Genomic DNA, 26,498 nt, shown 5'->3' with positions numbered 1-26,498 from the left:
TGAAATAATAATGTAACTTTAACATTAAAATTTATAAAAAAAAATTCCCGAAATTTTACTTATCACTTCTACTCTAGAAATATAACATAATTGTTTTGTTCATTATATAATTCATGAAACTTCTATGATGGCACTGTGTATATAAATAGTAACAGCAAGTTGCAGTCAGTCAGTTTATCATAAGCGCTGTTAGAATTAGCATCAACTGCATTACCAGTCTATTCTTGTACACCCCATCTTGTATAAACCCATCTGTTTTGACTGTTGTTTCTTATGTGGTGTGTTATGGTGGATCCACGTTTCATCCAATGTTACTAAACGCGGTGATCATTCAAAATTGAAACCATTAAGCCATGTGAGATGCCTCTCGTGAATATATCATGAATATTTTCAATTGTTTCGGGTATATAGACTTCAACTGGGCGTCGAGAACGTTCGGCATCTTCAGTGCTTAACCCACTGTTTTAACATTGAAATTGATGGTGCAGAGTTTCCATAATAGTTGTGTTCGCGTACTTGATAATTTGCAATAATTTGTACAAATTATCACTGGAAGTTACGGGATTCCGTTCGTTTACTTTCAAAAACTTGTAACGAGAGAGCAAGAGAGTGTTAAAAGTGACATTTCGTAGATAGAGAACATGATATTTTTTACTGGACATTTTTTGTCCAGTAAAAAATATCAACATAAAAAACGTTTAAAACATATGGTTGCAAATGCAAATAAAACTATAAAGTTGAAAATTAATACAATTTACAAGTTTTGCAAAGAAAAGAAGTAAACTAGCCCAAAACAAACGCTTTAAATTCATTTATAATAAAATACAACTTATTTTTACAAATTGTTGTTCGCGTACTTTTTTTTGTTACTTTTCAGATTGAGAGTAATTTATTTTTACTCTTTAAAATAAAGTTACTGGATATTTTTTATTGGAAAGTACGCGAACACACCTAATATTTATCAAGCCAAGCCATGATTTGAGTGATGTTTTTTCAGCTTGTTCAAATTTTGACAGGAGTCAACTGACAGATGCCTGTTGACAGGAGCCTGTTATTGACAAGCCCTCGCACTATGGAATTTTGTTTTGCAAATCTAAGGGACATATAAGACTCTAACTTTTTTCAGAATACATTCACAAAACTAACTCATCCTCTTAGAGAACTGGCCAACTAAAAACTAAATGGATTTGCACATGTATTGTGCATTACCAACCAAAATTTTTAAATTTCAGAAAAGAAAAGAAATAAAAATACAGAAAAACCACATTATATTTTCAGCTATAAATAACTAAAAATATATGAAAAACAAGTAAGAAAGTATGGTCGGTCAAGCCCGACCATATAATACCCTACACCAAGTAAATGAGTAAAAATATTTTTCTTTTAAAATATCAATAATTTATATTTTTGAGTGATTTTTGGAAGTGGGCCTTATATGGGAGCTATGACCAATTATGGACCGATCACCATAAAATTAGGTCGTGTGATTTATGTCTATATTAAAGTTAACTATGTTGAATTTTGTGTGTATACCAACATTTTTAAGCGATTTATGTACGTTAAAGTGATTTTCGGAAGCGGGTCTTATATGGGAGCTATGACTAATTATGCACCGATCGTAATAAAATTTGGTGACATGAATTTCGTATGTATAAAAGTTATTTGGAGCGAAATTTGTGTAGATACATATATAAATAAACATTTATGACCGATAAAGTCCAATTTCGGGGGGACATTTGTATGGGGGCTATATGAAATAATGCACCGATTTCAGCCAGTTTCAATAGGGTTCGTCCTTGGGCCGAAAAAATTATATGTACCAAATTTTATCGAAATATATTCAAAATTGCGACCTGTACTTTGCGCACAAGGTTTACATGGACAGCCAGCCAGCCAACCAGACGGACGGACGGACGGACGGACGGACGGACGGACGGACGGACGGACATCGTTTAATCGACTCAGAAAGTGATTCTAAGTCGATCGGTATACTTTAAGGTGGGTACTAGACTAATATTTTTGGACGTTACAAACATCTGCACAAACGCATAATACCCTCCCCACTATGGTGGTGTAGGGTATAAAAAGAAGCAAAAACAAATGCAACAACAACAACAACAACTACAACAAAGAAATTTCGTAAAAATCGACCGACTTTACTCAACAAGCACTTTGTTGTTTATTGTAACACGGATTGTGCCTCGTTCATGTCGTTTGGTTATTTAGTAGAGTGGCCAACAATTGACGGTTTTTATTTTTGAAAATTTCGAAAACACAAAAAATCGAAAGAAAATAAATTAAATTCAATTGAATAAAAACACACAAAAAAGTACAACAATTGTGATAAAATATCAATCAGTGAATCGAACGAAGAAGTGATCGACTGGCACACAATTAATTTTCTTCACATTTAAACATCGAAGTAGATTTCGTGTACAACGGTTGATCCCATTAGTACATTGATCGGGTTGTCGTTGAAAAAAAAATTCTATTCTATTCTTCGTCACATGAAAAAATATCAAAATATTCAAATTTGTAATAAATAATTCATAAACATACTCTCGTACTACAGCCAGCTAAATTTTTGCAACAAAAACAAACCGAAAATATGAGTTTTTTCTAATTAGAAGAAAAACATCTCACCTTGTTGGAATTAATTAACGGATTCAGTAGTTTTTTTTCAACAAAATTAAATTTTCTTTCAATTAAAGTTACATAATTGCTAGAAATTGTGCAAAATTTTATAAAAAAAAATTAAAATTTTTATATAAAACCATTATTTTAAGTGTATCAAAGTGAATTTATTTCCGGGAATTCATATTTTTAATATTTTCATTTTGTTCATATTTCAATTTCAGTGATTTATTAAAGCAAAAATACTCAACATCACTAAAATGTAAAAAATAAATACCAAGAATTAATAAAAAAAAAATAAAGTAAACGAAAGTCAATTTAATATATAAAAATATGGAAACGGTGAGTTTGAATACTGAAAACTAAGGTGTCAAAAATAAAAGTTATTTTCAAAATGTGTCACTGAAAAATTAATACACTGCTGAAAGTCGAGTCTTTAAATTATAAAAATAGAAAAGTTCCTGTTGTTGTTGTTGCGGTTATAAAGTGGAAGAAGAAAAAAATCAATTGTTTAAAATGTGAAAAGTGCATAGAAACAACAAAATATTTTCAAATATGTAGTACACTGTAAAAAATTAAATATAAAAAACTTAAAATAAAATATAAAAAATTTATTTGAAATTTTAATAAAATTTTGTTAAAAAAATACATATTTGAACACAAAAAATAAAAATTGTTTAAAAAATTATGAATGAATATAAAAGTTAGACAAGATAAACAAAATTTTTGTAAAAATATGTTTTAAAATAAATCATAAAAATTTACGAAACCCAAAGGATATGGGTTAAAAGTATTACAAAATATTTATTTCAGTTAAATTAATTTCGTTAAACTATTGAAATGTATTGAAATATCTAAAAAAAGTTCAAAATTACGAATTCAAGTACTGTGGTGCATGATTAATAATGTTAAAAACTGGACTGCTTTATTTCAGACCGTTACCAAAATGGTGTCAAAATATTAAATTCAAACATTTTTAGATGGTACGAAAAAAACATAGCCAAACTTTAGAAAGCTAATAAAAGTTGTCGAATATTTTTGTTTAGGGTAACTATGACCCAATAAACTCAGAACATCCATCAGAAACTAATTTGCAAATTAAGTTTAGGAACCAGGTGCAAAAAGGTGAAGAGTGCCTCAGGGCATTGTTGCCGGTTTGGGTGTAAAATAATATTTTTAAAACGATTTTATGGAAAAACTAATAAAAAATATTTCGAATAGATCGGGCGACTAAAAGTTAATAAAACTTTGATTTAAAAAAAAAAATAAACACAAATAAAATTTCACGTGCTAAAATTATGACATCACGCACAAAACAGCTGACAGAACAATAACTAAAAGTCTGAATGCATTTCGACCTTCGAGGGAAATGTTAACTAATCTTAACTAAAGTCATAGTTAAATTTAAAAGAAAAATTATAATTACTTTTTGAGATAATTGGTGTTAACAAATTAGCAAAAAAAATGTCAATGTAGGAAATTAATCAATTGCAAGATATAAATTTATGTATATGTAACAGGTGTTTGTGATTATTACTAAACGAAAAAATTAATAATATAAAGTTCACTCTTTTGTCCACTATAAGTTTTTTTTAAGGAGTTCTAAACAATTCTCGGCTTTATTTAAATAGAATTATCCATTTTTTAATTAATTCTTAATGTAATTTGTTCATCATAATATTTATTCAAGCTTTGAATGATTGAAATAAATATTGAATTAAAATATTTGTTCTTCATTCAATCTGTTTTTGTTAAAAAATGAATTGAAAAAAATATTTTAAAGCCTTGTACTACGAAGGTGGTGCCTTTTTGAAACACTTGTCTTTGGATAAAAATAATTTTTCAACGTAGTCTTCTTTGAGCTCTATACACTTTGTGCAACCTTTCTCCAAAATAAGATTTGTCGAGGTCATCAAATTAGGTAGTCTTTGTGAAATGATTTCTTCAGGTTTGGAAACAAGACATAGTCATTGGCGGTTAAATCCGGAGAACAGGGCAGAAGAGTGAGCATTTCGTAATGGATTTGAATTAAAGAAAACTTGAATGATTCAATAACGAATTAGTTCTATAAATAATGAATATTATTATAATTACCCCTATGAATTAATTCATAATGAATTCATTAAAGTTATGGTTAAGAGAATTGAATTGAAAATTGAGTTTATTGAACTTATTCGTGAATTACAACGAACCTACATTTTTCATATTTGCTCCAAAGCAAAACAAAATTTTTGGAAATTACGTCGAGCTCTTTTTGTTTGTTAAAAAACAAAATCTAACAAAAATTAAGAGGCTTTTTAAATCTCTACACAATTATGATGTATTGTGGTTCCTGTAGTACAAATATGGACCAAATTTTAAATTATGTGGAGAGGTTTTTTTTAAAAAAATTTGTAAGTAAAATTTTGAATTTTTTTAAACGTATCTCCACATAATTAATGATTACTCAAAAACGGTTAGTCCGATATTATTAAAGTAGACTTAGAAAAATTGAAATTTACATAGCCTTTAATATTGCGTTTATATATTGCGTTTTAATCGGATCACTAGTTTCGGAGTTATAATAACAAATTAAAGCAAAAAATATATTTTTTACGTGAAAATAGCTAATTTATTTGTCTTATAAAACTCATAAAAAATCGAGAACGTCAGAAATTGTTTAGGTTTATTGCTTTATCATAAAGCCACATATAATAGCAACAAAATGAGATATCGATCATAAAAATCCATTAATTCTTTTCGAATTTATTCACAATTAAGCGAATTCGCTCATTTTTTGTTTGATATACATAAAATTGAGTAGTTAGTGTTCTTCTTTCGATTAATTAAATTTTAAAAACATTTTCCCCCTGCTATGTACAAATTTTCACACATATATTGCGTTTTAATCGGCTCAGTAGTTTAGGAGTTATAATAATAAATTAAGCCAAATAATATGTTTTTTAAGTGAAAATAGCTAATTTTTTTGTTTTTAAAAAAATCACGAAAAATCGAAAACGGCAGAATTGGTTCAGATTTATTGCAAAGCCACATGTAATAGAAACAAAATGAGATACGATCATAAAAATCTATGGATTGTTTTCGAATTTAATGACCCTTAATAAACAAAAGTTGGATTTTGGACATTTTCATCCCCCAGTTTGGTGAACATTGGTAAAAAAAATCATTCTGAAAAAAATTTTAGTAAAATTTTTTCAGTTTTTAAAAAAAATTTGACATTAAAAAATTACTTTTGCAATTTAATTTGAAAGAATAGAAATGTGTACGTAATTGTCGTTCTAATGAGACATACAACACAGAAATTGGTTAAAAAATTTTAAAGTTATTAAAAATTCCCCAGGCCATTAACGTGACTCTGGTCACTAGAACAAGAAATGTAGGAACAAAATTAACATATTTTGAGAAATATTAAAATAAAAGCTCTTGTATACTTAAAATATAGGATACCGTTAACCTATTCGCAGGTATGACCAAAGTAATTTATTCTTTTTAACGACAGTTTCAAAACTCCATTTTCAAATTTTTAAATATTTTGTTAAACAAATTTCAGAATTTTTTGATCCTCTCATTTGGGAGTTATTGAGAATATAATAGGGAATAAAAAAAATTATGAAAATATCTCCTATAGTTTTTCCGTACCTGCGATTTAAATATTGTGTTTTTCGAGAAAACTAATTTCCTGGCCACATTTTGGCGAATGAGCCCAATTTCCTTACTGTTATTCAGAATATTATAGTGCAGGAAATTTTAAATATAGTCTTTAAGTTTTACTAAAATCGGAAATCGTTAACCCTTAAATCGTGAAGGTCAAAGGTCAAATTTTTCAATATTTGAAATTTCTCATGGAAAGATAGCTAAATGTTATATATTTTTGGGCCGATTTTGATAAAACTTAAGAAAAATATAACATGAAGTCTAGTATTTATAATAACAGCACATAAATGGAAATTAACCCTAAATGGCACTTGGGGTTAAAATGACACTCAACTTTTAAAATCATAAAAAAACATTTTCAATTTCAATAGTGCTGATCAAAATTTGATTTTTAAAGGGCAAACATAAAAATATTGTAGTATGTATGTATTAGAAAGTAGTAAGTTAACCTATATGTCTAATATAACAAAATATATTGACTTTGCAGTAGATCTAAAACCAAGATTTTCTTAGAAACACTTAAAAATATTCTTAGAAATCTTTAAAATCATAAATTGTAAGGTAATGCGAAAATATAATGGTGAAATATTGACAGAATCTCAGTTATATTAAGCACGCCATACGTTAGTGATACTGTTTTTGGTAAAATAAATAACACTGATAGAAATGTTAACTCAGATGAAAGTAATATTGAAAGTGATGATGAGTGTGATATAGAAAATTTTATCGACAGTGATATTCATGATATGGACAGGGAACAAGATCTTTAAAGGTACATATACATATAAATGAATGTTAGATATTCAAGGAATGATGATCTGTGAGTTTATCAAAGAATAAATACGTTCATGTTTCCGCTCATTATTGCACCAGAACAATCACAAACCAGAACAAATATGAAAAACATTTTGAAATCGTATTGTCAGTTTTCGGGATATTTCCACTTTTAAGTTTTCATAAAAACACGTTTTTTTTTTAGATTTTTTAGCTTAACACGTTAACAGTCCAAGGCAGCGACTGATGCTTGCCTCACACGTCCGCTTTTTTTTGCAAAATCGGTGTATTTAAAATTTAAATATCTATATTTTTAAAATGTATATAAATAGCTAAAAGGTTTTTTTTAATAGCCCACATGGGTTGTGGACTCCATAAAACAAAATCTCATATAAATCGCTTTCAGAGTCCACAGACCACATGTAGGCTTGAACATTGTTTGGATGAACAGCCCACATATGGGCTGTGGATTCCTAGCGCTTTCTGTTCACAGTATGAGAGCTTAATTTGTATAGTAGTGTAATCTACATAATATATCAAAAAAGAACCTTGTAATTTTTTCAATTTAAAGCATGTGATCAATAATAACACCCCAAATCCTGAGTAAAAATTCCTTAAAATCTTATACTACAAAAAACTCAAAACCTGAGGCTTAGAAATATTCAAATGATTCAAATTTATATTACACTCAAACTCATCCGAATAATCACATTCAAATCTAAACAACAAGCAGAGCATTATGAATAATTCGAAAACACAGGTCACAGAGGAACTCCCCAGCTAAGAATCTCACACGCGAATTAATCGCATTTAAACAGTTACTGCCCAAATATGACAATTTCTTACGGTATCTTATTCTACTAAATACTCTAAAAATATCTAGAGAAAGTATCGCGCGGAACTCCCAGCTTTTCAATCCATCTCTTAAGTTATTAATCATGCTAAGAAGCACAGACTCGTAAATATAAGACAAACTATCCATCTGAAACTTTAAAATTTCAATCACTTCAAATAAAACCCTTTTACTGAAATAAAACTTATAAATAATTCTTCAAGTGTATTTTTTACTTTGCATTAAATTTTCACATTTAATTAAGAATGTTTTTTTTTTGTTGTATTTAAATTTATTTTAAATTTGATGAAATTAAATTTAACGTTAATTTTACTTTATGAACCAATGACACAGTGAGGCACAAACTAAAATCTAAAAAAAAATCTTTAAGGAATTTCAGCTGCATACCCGTGTAAAGAGGGGCGGCAAAAATACCACCAAAAAATCAAACAACAACAATAAAAAATTGCAACAAATAAATAATAAAAATAAAATAAAAAACAAGTGACTCGTGAAATAACACGACAGCATCATTTATATACAAATTAATTCGCATACACTAATAGAAATACTTTTGTATTTTTGATATAAAAATAAAATAAATTTATTTGGATATTTAGTATATAATGGTTGTTGTAATCGTATTGTTTATAAATGAAAATCTTAATGCTTTTTAGCATTTTTAGTCAATTTTAATTATCACATCAGCCAACCGTTGACAGATGATTTGACAGATTTACACTTTCGTTTATGCTGTGCTTATTTATATACTTGACTCCCTCTTGAATTTTAATTTCGCTATTTTCTCTTTCACATCCTGTTGTGTTTTTTATTCATCTCATTCTCTCTCTCTCTCTTTCTTACCTTAAGAATTTCAAAAGAGACAGTGTTTTGTTTATGATTTCAACATAACTGTAATTATATGAAACGTGAAGAAAGCATTCAATTCGCAAACAAATTTAACCTTCAATTATGAAAGATTTATTTAATGCTAAATTAAGTGTTTCAAAATGAAAAAGAAAATATTTACATACATATATGTATGTATTGCATATTTTTAGTCAAGGCAACATCCAAATAATTTAAAATTTTAATTGAACGTAAATAAATAAAAGTGTTTAAAATTTGAATATCAAAGGATGTGTATGTGAGTGTATTAATTTTAATTTATTTTTGTTACTCAAAATATTTCGAAAATAATTTTTTTTATTTTTGACCAAATTGATTAATGGTTTCGATATTTCGGGAAAAAAACACGAATTGTCTATAATTTATTTGGTGTTTTCTTTCAGGCATTTGATATATTAGTTGTAAATCAAGATTTCAAAGCGGAAACCTCGGACTCTGTCACTCTGACACGCGGTGACATTGTGGAAGTGCTGAAAACAACTGAAACCAATGGCGGCTTGAAGTAAGTATTTTTAATAATTTAATCTACATAGTTCCTTTGTGTTGAAAGAGAAGTGAATCGAATTAAATTGTATGAAAATCATTCGGTAATGTTTTTGAAACTGGTGACATGGGGCATAGGGAATTATACATAGAGACGAGACACTCCGAATTGTCAAACACAAATACAACATATCATATGTCTGATACAACAACAAAATACATTGACTAACATGTATTTTGTTGTTGTGTCAGACATACATACATATATGTCTCGCCTCTATGTATAATTCTCTGTGTTTGGAGAGTTACTCCGTAATTCAATGTGAATAAAACACCTTCGAAATACAATGTATTAAGCATTAATATTCGAACCTTCAAATTGTTTTTCGTTACTCCCTGTTTATACCTGATAAATTTTTATCATGATAAACTTCAAAATGGTTGTCCCCATTTATTAGTATTATTTCTTCGTTATGATACATTTGTTAGTGCTTTTGCTTAGACAACAAATGTCATTTATTGTTATGATGAATATTTGTCAACTATAGACACGGGGTTATAGTTTTTTTGATGTTTTTCTTTCGACATAGAGGAGTTGACAGTTAATAATATTAACTGTGAAGGCCCATAATAATAATCAAAAATAGTATATTTTAAAAGAAATAAACCATAGACAAGTTAAAGTTTAGTTTTGACTGTAAATATAAAACTAGCTGAAGCTGTTTTTGGCCATTGTTAGCTATGACCTTTTCCCATCTTTCTGGCAATATATGAATTTCGAGCCAAAAGAACTGCTCATCTTTTGAGGCCAAGAACGAATCAAGGCAATTTCGGATACTCTGTTCTTAAGTGAAGCTTGTACCAGAGATAGCGATCTGATAGGATAAGGTCTGGATTACAAGGAGTGTGAGGCAAAACTTTCCAAACACTTCTTTCTAAATAGTTTTTTACAGATATTGAGACATGCGGTTTCATGTCTGGGCGTTTTTCGGCCAATTTTCGCTTCAAACGAATCATTTGGGCTCGGTACAGGTTCTCTGTGATTGTCTGATCAGATTTCAGCAGCTCATAATAGATAGGACTCTTTTGGTCCAACCAAATACAGAGCATTGCCTTAGCTCCATGGCGCTTTGTAATGATTCTGTGCAAAAACGAGATTCTTTTATAGCATTCAAGCAGCATTTCAGACATAAAAATCCTCTTTCAAGGTCTCTCAGCTTCAATTCGTATGGTATTCAATTTCCCTGCTTTTACATGAATCCTGCTGGTCGTAAACGTATTGAAATTGCTGCTGAGTTGCTCCCAATGATTTTGCAAGCTCTTGTTGAGTTTGACAACAATCATCATGGAGTAATACTTCCAATCCTCAAATCAAAAATCACCACTTCTAACCGCACAAACCATCTCTCGCACGTTGAAACTTCCCATTTGAAGCTTCCCATTTAATTTATAGCCCAAATAATTTCCTTTAAATATTTTATTTTTTTATTTTTCTAACTTAAATATTATAATGTTTTCCTTTCCATTTCAGAAATGTAACAGACGCTGATGCAACTGCCAAATGGTTGGTTCGTGTATTCGGCGATAATGCCAAAGAAGGATGGGTGCCGAAAAATATTTTAGATGCTGGCCTATCAGCCATGTTAAATGGCAACGAAAAGGAAAGTGCTGATTTTCAGAAAAAGTAAATTTTATTGTATTCGATTTAAAATCAATATATAATTAAATAAATATTAAAATTTATCTAAATTAGAGCCGTTATACGTGAACTAATCGAAACAGAGGAGGAGTTCAATCGTGATTTACAAAATGTAGTTGATCGTTATATTAAGGCCGTTGATGCGGCTACAGCACCACGTAATGTACGCGATAGTAAAGATATAATATTTGGAAATTTTCAACAAATTGCTGAATTTCATAATATGTGAGTACAAAGCCATCATCAGACTGTCTGAGTTCTCATCTGAGTTGAATATGTGAGACGTTAATTTATTTATTTGCTGATATACTAACCCCCATTTTCTCAATCTCTGGCTCAATTTTTATCGTGACGATAAACTGACAGTTCTCATACAAAAAAATGTTAATTGGAGGTTTATCGTTACGAAAAACGATATGGTACATCTTCTATGACAGGAATTTGGGAAACTAATTTTTTTAACATTCAACTCATTTGAGAATCCTGCTACTAGAAAAACTTGCTTAATTCATATTAATTTCTAATTTATTTTTCTAATTTAAAAGGGTTTTCATTGATGGCGTCAAGTACTATGCGGATAAACCGAATATGGTAGTCAAAACCTTTTTACGTTTGGAAAGAGATTTTGATATGCATGTTAAATATTGTAAAACCGAACCTTTAGCCCAAGAATATTTAGCATCGAACAAAGAAGCCTACACATTCTTTCAGGTATGTAAATAATTAAATTCTATTAAAATCAGATTTACAACATTATTAACGTATTTTAAGTTCATCATTTGTGCAGTAGTTTCATTAGAACTTTAGGAAAATATTTCTATAAGTTAAAAACTCATACAGATCAGCAAAAGCTAATGATTATTCAGCTTATTAACATTAATAGCTCAAAGAGAAATACAATATAATTCGATTCGAAAGGAATAATTTTCGAATCAAATGAATGTTGCAAAAGTAAATTACTAAAGTCAAAGTTTTGAACACCCCTTTAAATTTTTTATTAATGAAAATAAAATCCTGTAAACGTTTATAAATAGTTTTTTCGGACGAATAATAATAATCAACCTGTGGAATCAAACTTAAAAAAAAATACGTTCCCGAAAATTTGACAGAAAATCAGCTAGACCTGCCAACACCAGCAGACTTTAGACCCATTGAAAGCATTTGTTAAATGACTAAATCGACTAAGAAAGAGATATTAAAACGATTTCAGTCAGATTGTCCATCTGGTGGTTGTAAAAATATTGAAGATAATTCTAAAAAATAAATAAACTCAGAACAGCCATCACAAAAAAGGTGAAGAGTGCCTCAGGGCATTGTTGCCCGTTTAGGTGTAAAAAACAATAATTATGATATTGAAAAACTAATGAAAAAGAATTAAAAAAATATTACGAATAGATCAGGCAACTAAAAGTTAATAAAACTTTGATTAGAAAAAAAAATGACACAAAATTTCACGTGCTAAAATTATGACATCACGCACAAAACAGCTGACAGAACAAAAACTAAATATCAGAATGCATTTCGACATTCGCGGACTTTCCAGTAAAAAATATCCAGTAACTTTATTTTAGAGAGTAAAACTACATTTACTCTCAATCTGAAAAATAATCAAAAAAAGTACGAGAACAACAAGTTGTAAAAATAAGTTGTATTTTATTATACATCAATTTAAAACGTTTGTTTTGTGTTATTTTGCTTATTTTCTTTGCAAAACTTGTAAATTGTATTTATTTTCAATATTTTTGTTTTGTTTACATTTGTAACCATGTTTTAAACATATTTTTTATGTTGATATTTTTTACTAGATAAAAAATGTCCAGTAAAAAATATCATGTTCTCTATCTACGAACTGTCACTTTTAACACTCTCTTGCTCTCTCGTTACAAGTTTTTAAAAGTAAACTAACGGAATCCCGTTACTTCCAGTGATAATTTGTACAAATTATCAAATACGCGAACACAACTATTAACAAATCTTTAACTAAACTTTAGTTACTAAAGTCTAGTTAAATTTAAAAACAAAAAATATATTTATTTTTTGAGATAATTGGTGTTTTGTAATGCATGCCTTGAGGCACTCTTGTGGGTTAGAGGGTTAATGAACGAAATTCACTCTTTTCCAATTTCTCCTCAAGTCACGAGATAGTATGCTATCAATCAAGATGTATTAACAAGGTGGCAGCGTAACTACAACAATTACAACAATACAAGAACAATAGTCATTTTTGTTTGTGTAAAACCGTGTAAACTGTCAAAAAAAATTCACAAAAACACACTTTTATAAATGAAATAGTTTTTTTTAACACTTTTAAATATTTTATGCACTTAAAGCGATGACAAATGCTCACTTTTTTAAATATAAAATAATCGTTTGAATCTTATAACAAATTTAAAAATGTTTGTAAACAAGTTTTTGACATTTCACAAGGCAAATCATGAGTAGAGCAAAAAATAGTCAGCTGGCGTTACGCTGCCACCTGGTTAAATATGCCTTGCTATCAATGGCACACAAACTAAATGACTCAGCTTGTTCAAATTTTGACAGGAGTCAACTGACAGATGCTTGTTTACAGGATCAGTTAAAAGGCGGAACATTCGTGAATACTCGTATTATAAGGAGTCCATTAAAATTATAAAGACACATACTTTTCGTTCTGTTTATCCAAAAATACAAATAGTTATTGATGGATACTATTGGGTAAAATACTTGTTGCTCAAACATTGTTAGCTAAGAATTCTTTCCTCTCATTTGATTACTGTTTGTTTTATTTAAAAATCATAATAAGCGTTAATTTCAATTTAAATTGGACCTCAAAATGTTAACAATTTCAGTTCCTAATTAACGGTCAAAATTCTCAAATTGAATTTTTTGCAGCAGTCTAATGTAGCAAGCATTATTGTTTGTTTGTTTACCTTCAGTTTTTATTTAAAAATTTGTCGCATTTTTCAACACCCTTCTTTCTTACTTTTTTTTATAAAAATAGAATTTTATGTTTTTATTTTCATTAGCTTATCCTCAACCACCTGAGTTTGTGATCATTTTCTATTTAGACTAAGAAAATTTAAACAAAAAAAAAAATCATCATAATTTTCTTTTACTTCTATGTGTGTTTTTCAAACAAGTTCAAGTTTATTTTACATCAAAGAATTTTCAAATTCATTAAGAAAAACATTAATTATTGCACCTATATTTGTTTGTTTGCCTATCTACATCATAAAATTCCCCTCTTCCTAAAAGAATAAAAAACAAAATGACCTTGAAAATTGATCATAAATATTGAAAACTTCATTAGAGAATTTTTCCAATTTGAAAATTACTGTTAACAAGTGTGTTGACTGCCAGAATTATCTAGATGATATTGAAAATATTTTCTGATTGCTTTTTTATTAAGTTTTTCTATCTACATAGTACATGTGTGTGGATTTTAATTATTTATTATTATATTTTGTGAAGTTGTTTGTAAAACAAATAAACAAAATGTTATTTTCTGAATGTTTGTCTGTCTGTCCGTCTGTCTATGCCAGATCATGGTCATATTTACTATATAGAACACTTCACTTGAACCAGTTTATTATGAATTTTGTTTGTTTTCTTTGCTTGTTTCTTTTACGAGTAGTTTTATTTTTATTCCAGTGTATATATTTATTTATTTTTTTGGGGGGTTCAAAGAAAATAAGTTTAGAAAATAATAAAATATTTAATAAATTTTACCGCATGTTTTTGTTAAATTTTTTAACAAAATTTGTGTTGTGGTATTAGTGCGTGTGTTTAGATATGTATGTCTGAATGTATTTGAAAAGCTTTTATTTCCGCTCGACAAATGAAAAATATTATTCTTGTGATCTCTAGATAGAGCTTTTGAAAAACAATTTCATAATTTTTTCTATTTATTATTATATTTTTTCCCTTTTACTTTAATTATAGATTAATTTTGTTTTTCTGTGTGGTCAACCCCATTTGTATTGACCACCATCGCATAGCAATCATTTTGTAATTTTACGCAGATATATATTTAACAGTGGGTAACCAAGTTTACAATTGTAGCTACTTCAAAAATCTATTGTTAGAATTAATTTGAAGTTAAGAAATATTGTGATTGCAAGTGAAACAATTTTATTTTTCAAGATTTAGGGAAACTGATAGTTTGATCAGCTCTTCCAATCTATCTAGACTTTTCTCCCTTCACCCGGCTTTCAGCTAAACAATTGGTCCTTCGAACCAGATTATCATTGGAAGATTTTTCTTCCAATTCTCCGAGATTTCAATCATTTGTTGTGGATTTCCTACCAACAAATAGTTTTTCTTCAATTGTCTTCAACCATAAACACACAGGAAAGTCGGGTGAAGGGAGATAAGGGTAGATAGATTGAAAGAGATGTTCAAACTCTCTGAGCCGAAACAAAATCGTTTAGATTTCGTTCCTCAGAACAATTGGACAAATGAATATGGAAAAAGGAAAGAAATAAAACAAAGTAATTAGGATATTTTCTAATTAGTTATTCAATTGTTTGAAATATTGGATCTTACCAATAAGGTGCAATAGGAGTAGTACAGTTGTAAGTTAGACTTGTATCTCGCCAAAAAGAAGTATTTACGAGTCTTGACGTTTAATTTAGATCTTATAATGTGGGAAAATAGGAATTGCATGGAAATGGGAAAAATCGTTACGTGTTGTTTTTGGCGTAAACACTTTTTTTATTTTTTTTTTTCAAAATTTAAATATTTTTTTTTTAAATTTATTAGTTTTTCAAAATTTTTTTTTTCCAAATTTAACAATATTTTTTTTTTTAAATTTATTAGTGAAAACAATCATAAATCTTTGATAAATTTATAAACTGTTTATGCACATGAGGGTTAGTAACCAAGATAAAGATCTAAAATAGGTCAAAAATCGAGGTTCTCCCGTTTTTTTTTTCTTTATATCTCAGCCATTTGTGGGCCGATTTTCTCGATTTGAGTAGTTTGTCATTCCATTTGTAATTCTTTTTATACCCTTCACCTTCGTGAGAAGGGTATATATAAGTTTGTCATTCCGTTTGTAATTTCTACATTTTTCATTTATGACCCCACAAAGAATATATATTCTGGATCCTTATAGATAGCGGAGTCGATTAAGCCATGTCCGTCCGTCTGTCTGTCTGTTGAAATCAATTTTCTGAAGACCCCAGATATCTTCGGGATCCAAATCTTCAATAATTCTGTCAGACATGCTTTCGAGAATTTTGCTATTTAAAAACAACAAAATCGGTCCACAAATGGCTGAGATATGAGGAAAAAACCAAGACAACCTCGATTTTTGACCAATATCTGGATTACTAAGACATTAATATTGACAATATGGATATCTAATGATAGATATTTCAAAGACATTTGCAACGACGTATATAAGACCATAGTAAGATGGAACTACAATGGGTCAAAATCGGAAAAAAACAAAAAAAATTTAAAATTTAAAAACAAAAAAAAAAAATTCCAAAAAATGAAAAAAACTACTGGAAAAAATTTAATTTTGTTTACCTAAAAATATTTAAAATTTTGAAGTATAATTTGGTGAAGGGTATATAAGATTCGGCACAGCCGAATATAGCACTTTTGAATTAATTAATTTCACCACAAAAAAGAATTGAATGAAATTTTAATCAATTCAAACGAATTTGAAGAATTCGTTTCTAATTCAAATGAGTTTGTCAAATAGAATAATCGAAGTAATTTAACACGTTACTCTCTGAATTGGTTGACGTTGTGATGTCCTTATCAGACATTTGTTGAACAGCATCCTTTGACATTTGAATAATATCTGCTTCAGACACTTAATTGGTGGACAAAACTTGCGGTTTTTTTCACTGTAGCGTCTAAGTTATAGAAATTGTTAAATCTTTGTTTCGTCAATTCAAATGAGTTGAAAATGAATTGCTAATTCATTTGAAACAAATAAATTGGAAATGAATTGCAATTAACTTTGACAAATTCATTTGAATTAGAAACGAATTCTACAAATTCATTTGAATTGAAAACGAATTGCAATTCATTTTTAACAAATTCATTTAATTGAATGAAATTTGAATTCAATTAATTGTTTTGTGTGAATGATTCGCGAATTAATTCAAAAATTAATGATTCATTTACAGCTCTGCAATATGGATATCTAATGATAGATATTTCAAAGACCTTTTCAATGACGTATATAGCGCCATAGTATGTCGGATCTACAGTGGGTCAAAATCGGGAAAAATATTTTTTAATCCGATTTTTTTTTCACCAAACAAATTTTTTTCAATAATAAATTTTAAAAATTTTATTTTTTAAAAATTAAAAAAAAATTAAAAAAGAAATGTTTGCCATAAAATTTGTTCACTAATAAATTAGAAAAATAAAAATTAAAAAAAAATAGTTAAAAGGTACCGGAAGCGTTAATTTGTAGTATTTCGGTAACGGTATTATAGCGGTAACGGTAATTACAGTTTACAATAATTAAAATTATGTTAACAAAAGTGGTATTTTTAAATTATTTATTGAATTTTTGTTAATTGCAGTTATATCGGTAACGGTTGCTAAGCGGTAATGGTAGTTGATCTGAAAGGGTATTTTAGAGGTAACGGAAGCATAGCGGTAACGGTTTTTATTATAGGTACATTAGATACAATTCTACTTTGTATTTAAGAAAAGTTAAGTTAGTATTTTTGATTATATTTGCAGGAAATGAAGAAGCAATTATCAAAATATAAAAATATTTAGAATTTAATCAACATTGACGCAAGCCAAATAAAAGCATTCGGTGACTGACTTCAAGGGGAATCTGAAAATGTTTTTGATTAATTAAAATATTTCATTTGTCTAATGTCTTCATTACTATTACAATTTAAAATACATAATTGATCCTTTTTGTTTTTGTTAATGTAAAAAAAAACACTTGTTGCTGCAACATTAACGATCGCAATTCACAACTTTACATATGAGTACATTTAATTAACAATCAAATACATTAAATTTACACTAACAATTTAAACAATTAAAAAGCTCTTGAATGAATGAAAAGTTCAAAACCCTTAAGGACAGTCAATCAGTAGTGGTGAATTTACAAAAAATTAAATGCAAATTAAATGTTTATTTAAAAAGAAACAAAACAGAAATTATTACAAAATTTTAAATTGTAGAAATAGATGAAAAATATCACAATTGTTTTTTTCTTCTTAATTTTGCGGCTGTTTCTTCTTTAATATTTAGTTGAAATAGAGCTAAAGACACATAATATTTATATTTAGATTTCCACCAAAAAAACCAAAAAACAAAAAATGAAAATTAAAGAAAAATAGAAATGAAAATCTTGCCGAAAGAAGCTTTTTTTCAAAGTTCTAGTAGAGCATTTTAGTCACTCTTTAGACGTTCGAGTGTACGTGTCGCGCTGAAACACCGTCTATTTGGATCTAACGTGTTGGATATATTTTTCAAATCTTCTCTGTTACTGATTCTGCAACAATAAGAATATACTTATTTTGTGAACCAGATACATATACATATATATTTCCAAGTTATTCATAATAGATATATGTACATTTATATATTTTGTATACTTGTACTTGTGTGTGTAGTTTAAAGAAGTGAAAAACCAAAAAAAAAAAATCATTAATTTATTTGAAAAAGAAATTAAAAAAAAATTATATAAATTCAATTGCAAAAGAAAAAATCGGCAAAAAATATAAAATTTCAATAAAATATTGAATTTTGAAAAAGAAAAAAAAAGTTTCAGAATATTGTAAATTTTATATATATATGAGTCCCAAGCATATATAGACAATATAATTTACATAAAAGTGAGTGAAAGCTTCAAGCCAAATATTGAGTAAATATATCAATTTGCACATCTTTATAATTAAAAAATAATTCTACATTAATATCGGGTGATTTGCTTAAGCATTTTTATATGAACTCTTAAAAAAATATCATTTAATGGACTCTTAATGGACTCTACTTTGCAAAAAATAACATTGAAATTGAAAAGTGTTGAATTTATTTACATATTTGAAAGAAAAAAGTACCAACCAAAAGAATAATTTTGCATAATTTTCATTTTTCTGTATGTATTGTGTACAGTGAAAGCTTTTTCGGCTGGACTTTCTTTTAGCGGCATATTTTCTAAAAAAAAATTATTTTGGAGTCTCACTGTGTTAATTCATTCTGCTGTGTCCATATTTCAAATTTTATTTCTTTAAATTCAAATACATATTCCTATGTTTTCTATATGACTTTTTATATTTGGTTTTGTTGTTGCTGTTTTAAATATTGTCTGATTTTATTTGCCAGTTGTATTCTTAAACGCCCACAATATTTCAAAATGATTATTCTAGGCCAAGACTTTCTCATATAAAAAATAGAAACATCATACTAGAATAATACATTGATGCCATATTTTTCAAAAAAAAAAATCTTGTTTGTTTTTTAAACATTTGGCAGGGTCGTTAATTATTCGTTCAGACAAATGTTTAATGACAAGGAATTTCTAAAAATCCTCTAAGTTGACTGCAAAAAAATTCTTGTCAAAAGTTTACCGCACTAAAGTGGAGTTTAAAATTTTTAGAAACTTTAATTTCAAGTTAATACATTTTAATAATTACCTTAGGGGAAATGGTATAATGGGAGTGGTTCCTTGTGAATACTGCTAACAGATCCAATTTCTAGAGTTTGGTCATGTATTCTGAAGTCACGGGGCTAACTTGTTTCGAACAATGGACAACAATTTCCTTGTGCTTCAAAATTGTACCCCCACCTTAAATTGTGCCTTTTACTGTAAAATCATGTTCTGCCAAAAATTAACGTTATCGGATAACATTATAAGAGCAGGATCTGCTCTGAAGTTTGGAGAGGTAACAATATTCTTTTTTTACCTCTCTCTTTTTGCTTCTCAGACCGCTTGAAAAATAAATGTCATTCCAAATTGTAAAGGATCTTCTTCTGAATGTTGACAGTTGATAGCGGCCATATTGTTGAAACTACATCTGTCGAATTGACTGCCATTTATTCAGTTTCATTAGCCAAATCTACATGGACGGATATAGCGTTCTACAACACGTGCAAGTGATAAAATAGTTATATCAATATGTTTATCGCCATTTTACGCGATGAGGCAAATTTCTGGATGAATGGGTACTTCAACAAACAAAATTGTCAAATTTGGAACGATACCAATCCACATGAGATCCAAGAGCGTCTAATGCATCCCGAAAAAGTCATTGTTTTTTGTGGATTTTAGGCTGGCGGCGTCATTGGTCCATATTTCTATGGCGAGCGCAATAAGTCGATGATTACCAAGTTATTTTGGCCGGAATTGGTTTCAATAGCACGGCGCTATGTGCCACACAGCTCATGCCACATTTGAGGGCATGGTCATCTCACGTGAAGATGATGTGAACTGGCCATTTAGATTTTGCGTTTTGACCCCGTCGTGGGGTTTTCTTAAGTCGCAGGTCTATGAGAATAAGCCACAAATCATAGCGGCTCTCAAAGCCAACATATTCCATGCCATCAGTCAAATTCAGCATGATTATGAGCAAGAGTCATGGAAAATTTGACATTTCGGATGAGTGCCACCCAGGGAAACTGCGGCGGACATTTGCACAATATTATTTTCCATACATAATGCCGTTTGTAATTTCTACATTTTTCATTTGCGACCCCACAAAGTATATATATTCTGGATCGTTATATATAGCGAAGTCGCTATAGCCATGTCCGTCTGTATGTTGAAATCAACTTTCCGTAGCCCCCAAATAACTTACAATCATGATTGATACATCAATGTATCGGGAATTCTTCCGGCTCGGTTGTTATTTAAAATCGAGAAAATCGGCCAACAAATTGAGATATATGGAAAAAACACATTCGATTTTTGGCATATTTTGTTTATCTATATCTGGATTACAAAGTCATTAATTTAGACAATAGTGATATCTAATGATAGATATTTAAAAGTCCATTGTAACGATATATATAAGGCTATAGTAATTTGAACCTAAAATGGGTCAAAATCGAAAACAATTTTTTAACCAGAATTTTTTTTTTCAATAAAAATTTTAAAAAAGTAAAAAAAAATGGAAAACAAGTTCTAAAAAACAATTTGGAAAAAAAAAATATTTTTACAAATTTTGAAAAAAAAATTTCAAAAACTATTTTTTTAATTTTAGTTTGGTGAAGGATATATAAGATTCGGCATAGCCGAATATAGTTCCCGTACTTGTTTTTTTTTTATCAAATTAAAGAAGTAAATCGCATATAAAATAAAACAGAAATATGCATTTTTTTTTTTAAGAATATTAGAAATTTCATACTTTTTAAAACATTTTCATGTTTGGTGGAAATTTAATTTTGAATGTTTTTATTAAAGTTTAAACAAGTATTGTTAAAGTTTACTTTATTCGGAATAAAATCAGCTATCGCTTAGTTGTATCAATTAAAACACATGGCAAAGTTGTGATACTTTTTCAAAACATGATTTAATTTTTGTTTAATTTTTCCATTCCAAACATTGCTTTAATAATCGTAATTGAATTCTTATGTTATAAAAATAGTTCATATTTGTATGAAGTTACAAGCTCAGTAATACTTATTTATCTTAATTACCATTTATTTTACGTTCGTCCACGTTTGTCTATTTCCTTTGTCTTTGGCGAAATAAGCAAAACACAATTTACCGCATATGTTTATTGATCCTACAAGACATTTGTAATAGCAAACAACATTAAACAATATTATAATGAACTCTGGCTGTGATCTTTATTAATAATAATAATGTGATTAGTTTAATAAATAAATATTTGTTTAAAGAAACGAGAAAAACTGATTTTGTTTGTGTAGCCTGACTACGCTTCTGTTTTTTTTTATTTGAGCAATTAATAATATGTAATTTAAAAAAAAAATAGTAATAAATAAAAACGCCAACCAAAAAAAATTTAATTATACATACGAATGTGCTTTATAATATACAGATTTGTATATATGAACGTGTGAATTTGATATAGTTTATTGCCTTTCAACTATTTGTCAGTGAAATGTTTGCCAATTTTACAAATTTCAAATGTAATATTTATAACGACTTAAATTATCACATTTTAATTTTAATTATTTTGTTTCAAAATTATTTGTAAATATTTTGTTTTGTTTTCTTTTATTGTTTTGCATTAATCTGGCAGCTCCGTTAGTTAACTATGCCATTAATTTGACGAAAACAAAATTATTTATTTATAATAAAAATTTAAAAAAAAGAAATCACACACACACCAAATATTCAAACATATTAGAAAATTAAAAAAATGTTTTTCTTAATTTGTTGTTTGTTTGTCTAAATATTTTTAGACTTTTTTTCTTCTATAAAATTTGTTGTTATCTAATGAAGGCCAATGGATACAGATATTAAATATATATTTCAATAATAATGGTCGTAATTTGTTGCAAATATAGAATTTGTAATTAATTTGTATATTTTTTTATAACCAAAAAGAAAAATTATATTTAACTGGAAACATACATATTTAATGGACTAAGCAATAGATAAATAAATACATATATGTAGATCGGCAACTCTACTGTCAAAGACCTAACTGAGTTGTAAAAAACCTTAGTGGTGAGAATGTATTAGTTTCGTATATTTTTCATGTTTAAAATGTAATACTAATGGCCGTATTCACAAACAATTTTTAAATTTAAACAACATTTTAAAATCTAATTTTGTATGGATATATTTTGCTTTAAAAAATTGTTTCAATTTAAAATGTGTTTATGAATACGGGGATAAGTATTTTAATTCAACTAAAATTCTTGCAATATTTTCAAGTGCTTGAATTTTTAGTTATTCAGTGCTTATTTTGTTTTGAGTAATTTTTCTAGTTTCCCCTCTATGTCTATTTATTTCTCTATGATTTTTTTTCATTCAGTTTTGTTTTTAATTAGCTTTTAACCAGATACAAAAATAATTGAAAAAAATGTATTATTTAGATTTGAATTGAAGACAAATTTAATCATTCAATATATTCTTAATCCTAAAATGCATGATTTTTACTTTTATTTTTCTATAAAGTGTCAAATATTTAGTTGATATTTATTTATTATATTTCCTAAAGCTTTAATTTGATTAAGAATTTATTTAGCTGAGACATCGTACTCCATTTGATTTTGCTGAAGGAGAATCTGAATTAGCATCATGCTTATGTTCGTCTAAAATTAAGTGGAACTGGAATGTATAGAATTGGCAACAATATGCATTAAAGGGTTAAAGCTATTTTTTTAATGGATTTGAATTTAAGAAAACTTGAATGATTCAATAATAAATTAATTCTATAAATAATGAAGTCTGAAAGGTATGAATTTAATATATTTAAAGTACAAAGGAATTAATCCTATGAATTAATTCATTAAATGAATGGTTAAGACATAAAATTTATTTTGATTGAATTGAAGAAAAATGCATTGAGAATTAATTATTCTGAACCTGTGTTAAATGAGAAGGGTATAAACGAATTTTTTATGTTTTCGTTTATTTTTTTCAAAATCTGCATAATTTTCCAAAAAATTACAAAGTAATTTTAAATGACATGACATCTACAAAACGTCGGGAAATTTGTAATAAAAATCTGATTTTTTATTTACATTGAGGAAGTTCAGACCCTAGTAGCTAAAGAAACTCAACAACTTTAAAAATAATTTGTCATTTTCATTATTTATTTATTAATTATATGTGAATATACACTTAGTTTCAAATTCTACAGGTATATGTAAGGAAATGTTAAAAATTTTTATAAAATTACAAATTCGTCAATTTTATGACATCTGACAACCAGCAGCATAATTTTATAATTTAGACATTTTTTCGTGTAAACAAGTCAGTCTGCATGTGTGTGTGTCTGTTTAGATGATAGGAATTGTTTAAATTTATAATTTACATGCTACAATAAATCTGTTTCAAGGTAAACACAAAATGTAAAATGATAAAAAAATATTCAATAATCAAAATAAATGTGATTAATTTAGTTTTTCTTTTTTATGCATACATACAATCATATACAAGGTAAACAAAATTTATTTTATATTTCCAAAGTTGTTTTTTAATTTTTTAGAAAAAAAAAATTATTCGAATTGTTATTTTTAATTTTTTAAATTTAAAAAAAAAATTTTGGTTTTTAAAAAAAATATTTTTTCCGATTTTATCCCATTGTAGATCCAACTTACTATGCAAATGCCTTTGAAATATCTATCATTATATATCCATATTGTCTATATTAATGACTTTGTAATCCAGATATAGGTAAAAAAATCGATGTTGTCCCAGTTTTTTCCTCATATCTCAGCCAGATTAATATACATAGAGCGGAAATTAGAAAATCACTGTATTGATTTTGCTCTCACATAGCTTTTTTATATTGATACATTCTCACCACTTAGGATTTTGACAACTGAGTTAGGTCTATGGCAGGGGAGCTTCCGAACTATGTGTATGATACTTATTAAGAATATTTAGAACAGTTTAGATGTTTTATGAAGCTCCTAAATACAATATACTATATACATAAGTAATACATATTTTTCCTTTTTTTATGTATTATAGGAACGAAACTTCGAAAAGAATAAATCGATATTTATGATCAATATCTCATTTTGTTCCTATTACATGTGGCTTTGCGATAATGCAATAAATCTGAACAATTTCTGCTGTTTTTGATTTTACATGATTTTTTATGCTTCAATTTGTTATTATATCTCCGAAACTACTGATCCGATTAAAACGCTCAGATTACTTCAATAATATTGGACTAACTCTTTTTGAGTTATCATAAATAATGTGGAGAAATATTTAAAAAATTTACAATTTTGAAAAAAAAAAAAAATAAAAAATAATCTATCCATAGATGATGCATCAGATCTATATAGTGGTTAGAAGGGTATTCAATTTATCGGGTTTCTGATTTAATAGGTTAATCGAGCAAATAATTTAATCGGTTAATAATCGGTAAATTTTAAATTATTCGATTAACCGAATAATTTCCATTTTAATTTTAAATTGAAAAGAAAATCAAGAATTTTGTGTACTTATACAAGTATTTTGTTAATAAAAAGAACAAAAACATAAAAAGCTAACAAAACATAACATTCCAACAAAACAATCCTAAAAAGTTTTTTTTTAGGATTTTAGGGAGATCTTCTGAAATAATCTTTTAAAAAAAGAATATAATTTAAATGATTTATTTTTAAACGATTTTTTTTAGTTTTAATAAAACTTGACTTGAAAAAAATACTCTCACTGATTGTAGATGTTGGAGAAATCGAAAGTAAGGCATGTTAAAAAATATCCAATTTCTCAGTTCTTTTTTTAGTTTTTTCTAAGCATATAAAATCCTCAATCATACCATGGGAGTCCTTTTTGGATTTTTTTAGATTTTGAATACTTTAATAGTTTCTTTAAGTTGCGATAAAAGACTCGTTTCTGTAATGTCTTCAGTTTCGTCTATTACCATATCGTCCTCCGACTCATTAGAACAAAGTTCATCATAGAATATTCTAGAAAAAAGGGTCATTTCCAAATTCCATAGCGTCAGTTTTCGTGCTATACTTAAAAAAACGATTGCTAGAAGGGAATGTTTACGAGTTAAGAAATAATATTTGTATGTTTAAAACTATATTCCTATATAAAGTGCAAAAAAATAAATTTCGGTTAATCAGTTAATCGACACAAATTAATCGGTTTATTTGTTATTTGAAAATCGTCAATTTCGAATTATTCGAACAGTTAACCGATCAAAATTAATCGTTAACCGATTAACGGTTAATTGATTGAATACCCTAGTGGTTTGTGAAGCCTTTTTTTGCTGTTGACCTGTGTTAGCAATAAATTTGACCCCTCCTTAAACACACAGAAAAAATGTTTTTAGTTGTCCCCTCCTTAAACACACAGAAAAAATTTTTCTGTATTAAAAGAAAAGTGTTTTTGTTTATGCAGTTTATTTGTACTCACAAACATTTCTTTGAGTGTAACACACTAATTAGTGGTCGGCTGCCAAAATATTATTACAATTATTACCAAATACTAGCAGACCTACCTCAATTTTCATTTAAATACAAAATATTAAATATATACACATGTAAATAACTAATAAATGCAGTGAGTGGAATGACTTGTAATTAATTATGTTCAATTTCCTAAAATTTGTAAAATCATTTGAAAATTTCGAGTGCAATATTTATTTTATCCGCTATTTTTGTGTTTGAAATTAAACCAAACAAAAAAAAAAGAAAAGGAAACTACTGAATTGAAATAAACAAAATTGCAAATTGCAAAAAAATAAGCTTTTCAAAATTGTATATAGTAAAGAAGTAAACAAGATATTGATTCATAGTTTAAACAATCTATTTTTAAATATTTTACATGGGCGATCATCATTATTATTTTATTAGAAATCATATCCGTTTGCAAATTTGTGGGTGTTGTTAAATATAAACAATGTATAATTTGAAATGGCTAATAAAAATAAC

The 26,498-nt window shown here is 27.8% G+C and overlaps 1 protein-coding gene across 7 annotated transcripts in view; it reads left to right on the top strand.

Moving 5' to 3' along the window:
- The first annotated feature begins 2,195 nt into the window (after nucleotides 1–2,195).
- The window catches only part of Obsc (Obscurin), a 40,731-nt gene continuing 16,428 nt past the window's right edge, over nucleotides 2,196–26,498 (top strand). For 3 of the 7 annotated variants that reach the window (XM_065512444.1, XM_065512443.1, XM_065512439.1), the window contains exons 1-6: nucleotides 2,196–2,669; nucleotides 2,859–2,976; nucleotides 9,187–9,305; nucleotides 10,818–10,970; nucleotides 11,040–11,210; nucleotides 11,531–11,696. In XM_065512444.1, coding sequence (XP_065368516.1) covers nucleotides 2,968–2,976; nucleotides 9,187–9,305; nucleotides 10,818–10,970; nucleotides 11,040–11,210; nucleotides 11,531–11,696 — 618 coding nt within the window. In that variant the 5' untranslated portion in view covers nucleotides 2,196–2,669; nucleotides 2,859–2,967. Of the gene's footprint in view, nucleotides 2,670–2,858; nucleotides 2,977–9,186; nucleotides 9,306–10,817; nucleotides 10,971–11,039; nucleotides 11,211–11,530; nucleotides 11,697–18,304; nucleotides 18,797–26,498 lie in introns of those variants that run through there. The other 4 variants (XM_065512440.1, XM_065512442.1, XM_065512445.1 and 1 more) reach the window with 4 other exon arrangements.

Source organism: Calliphora vicina, chromosome 5 (genome assembly GCF_958450345.1).
Source record: "Calliphora vicina chromosome 5, idCalVici1.1, whole genome shotgun sequence".
In the NCBI taxonomy this organism is placed as follows: Eukaryota; Metazoa; Arthropoda; class Insecta; order Diptera; family Calliphoridae; genus Calliphora; species Calliphora vicina.
Note: the sequence above shows the minus strand (reverse complement) of the source record. Positions and strands in the feature narration are given on the sequence as shown.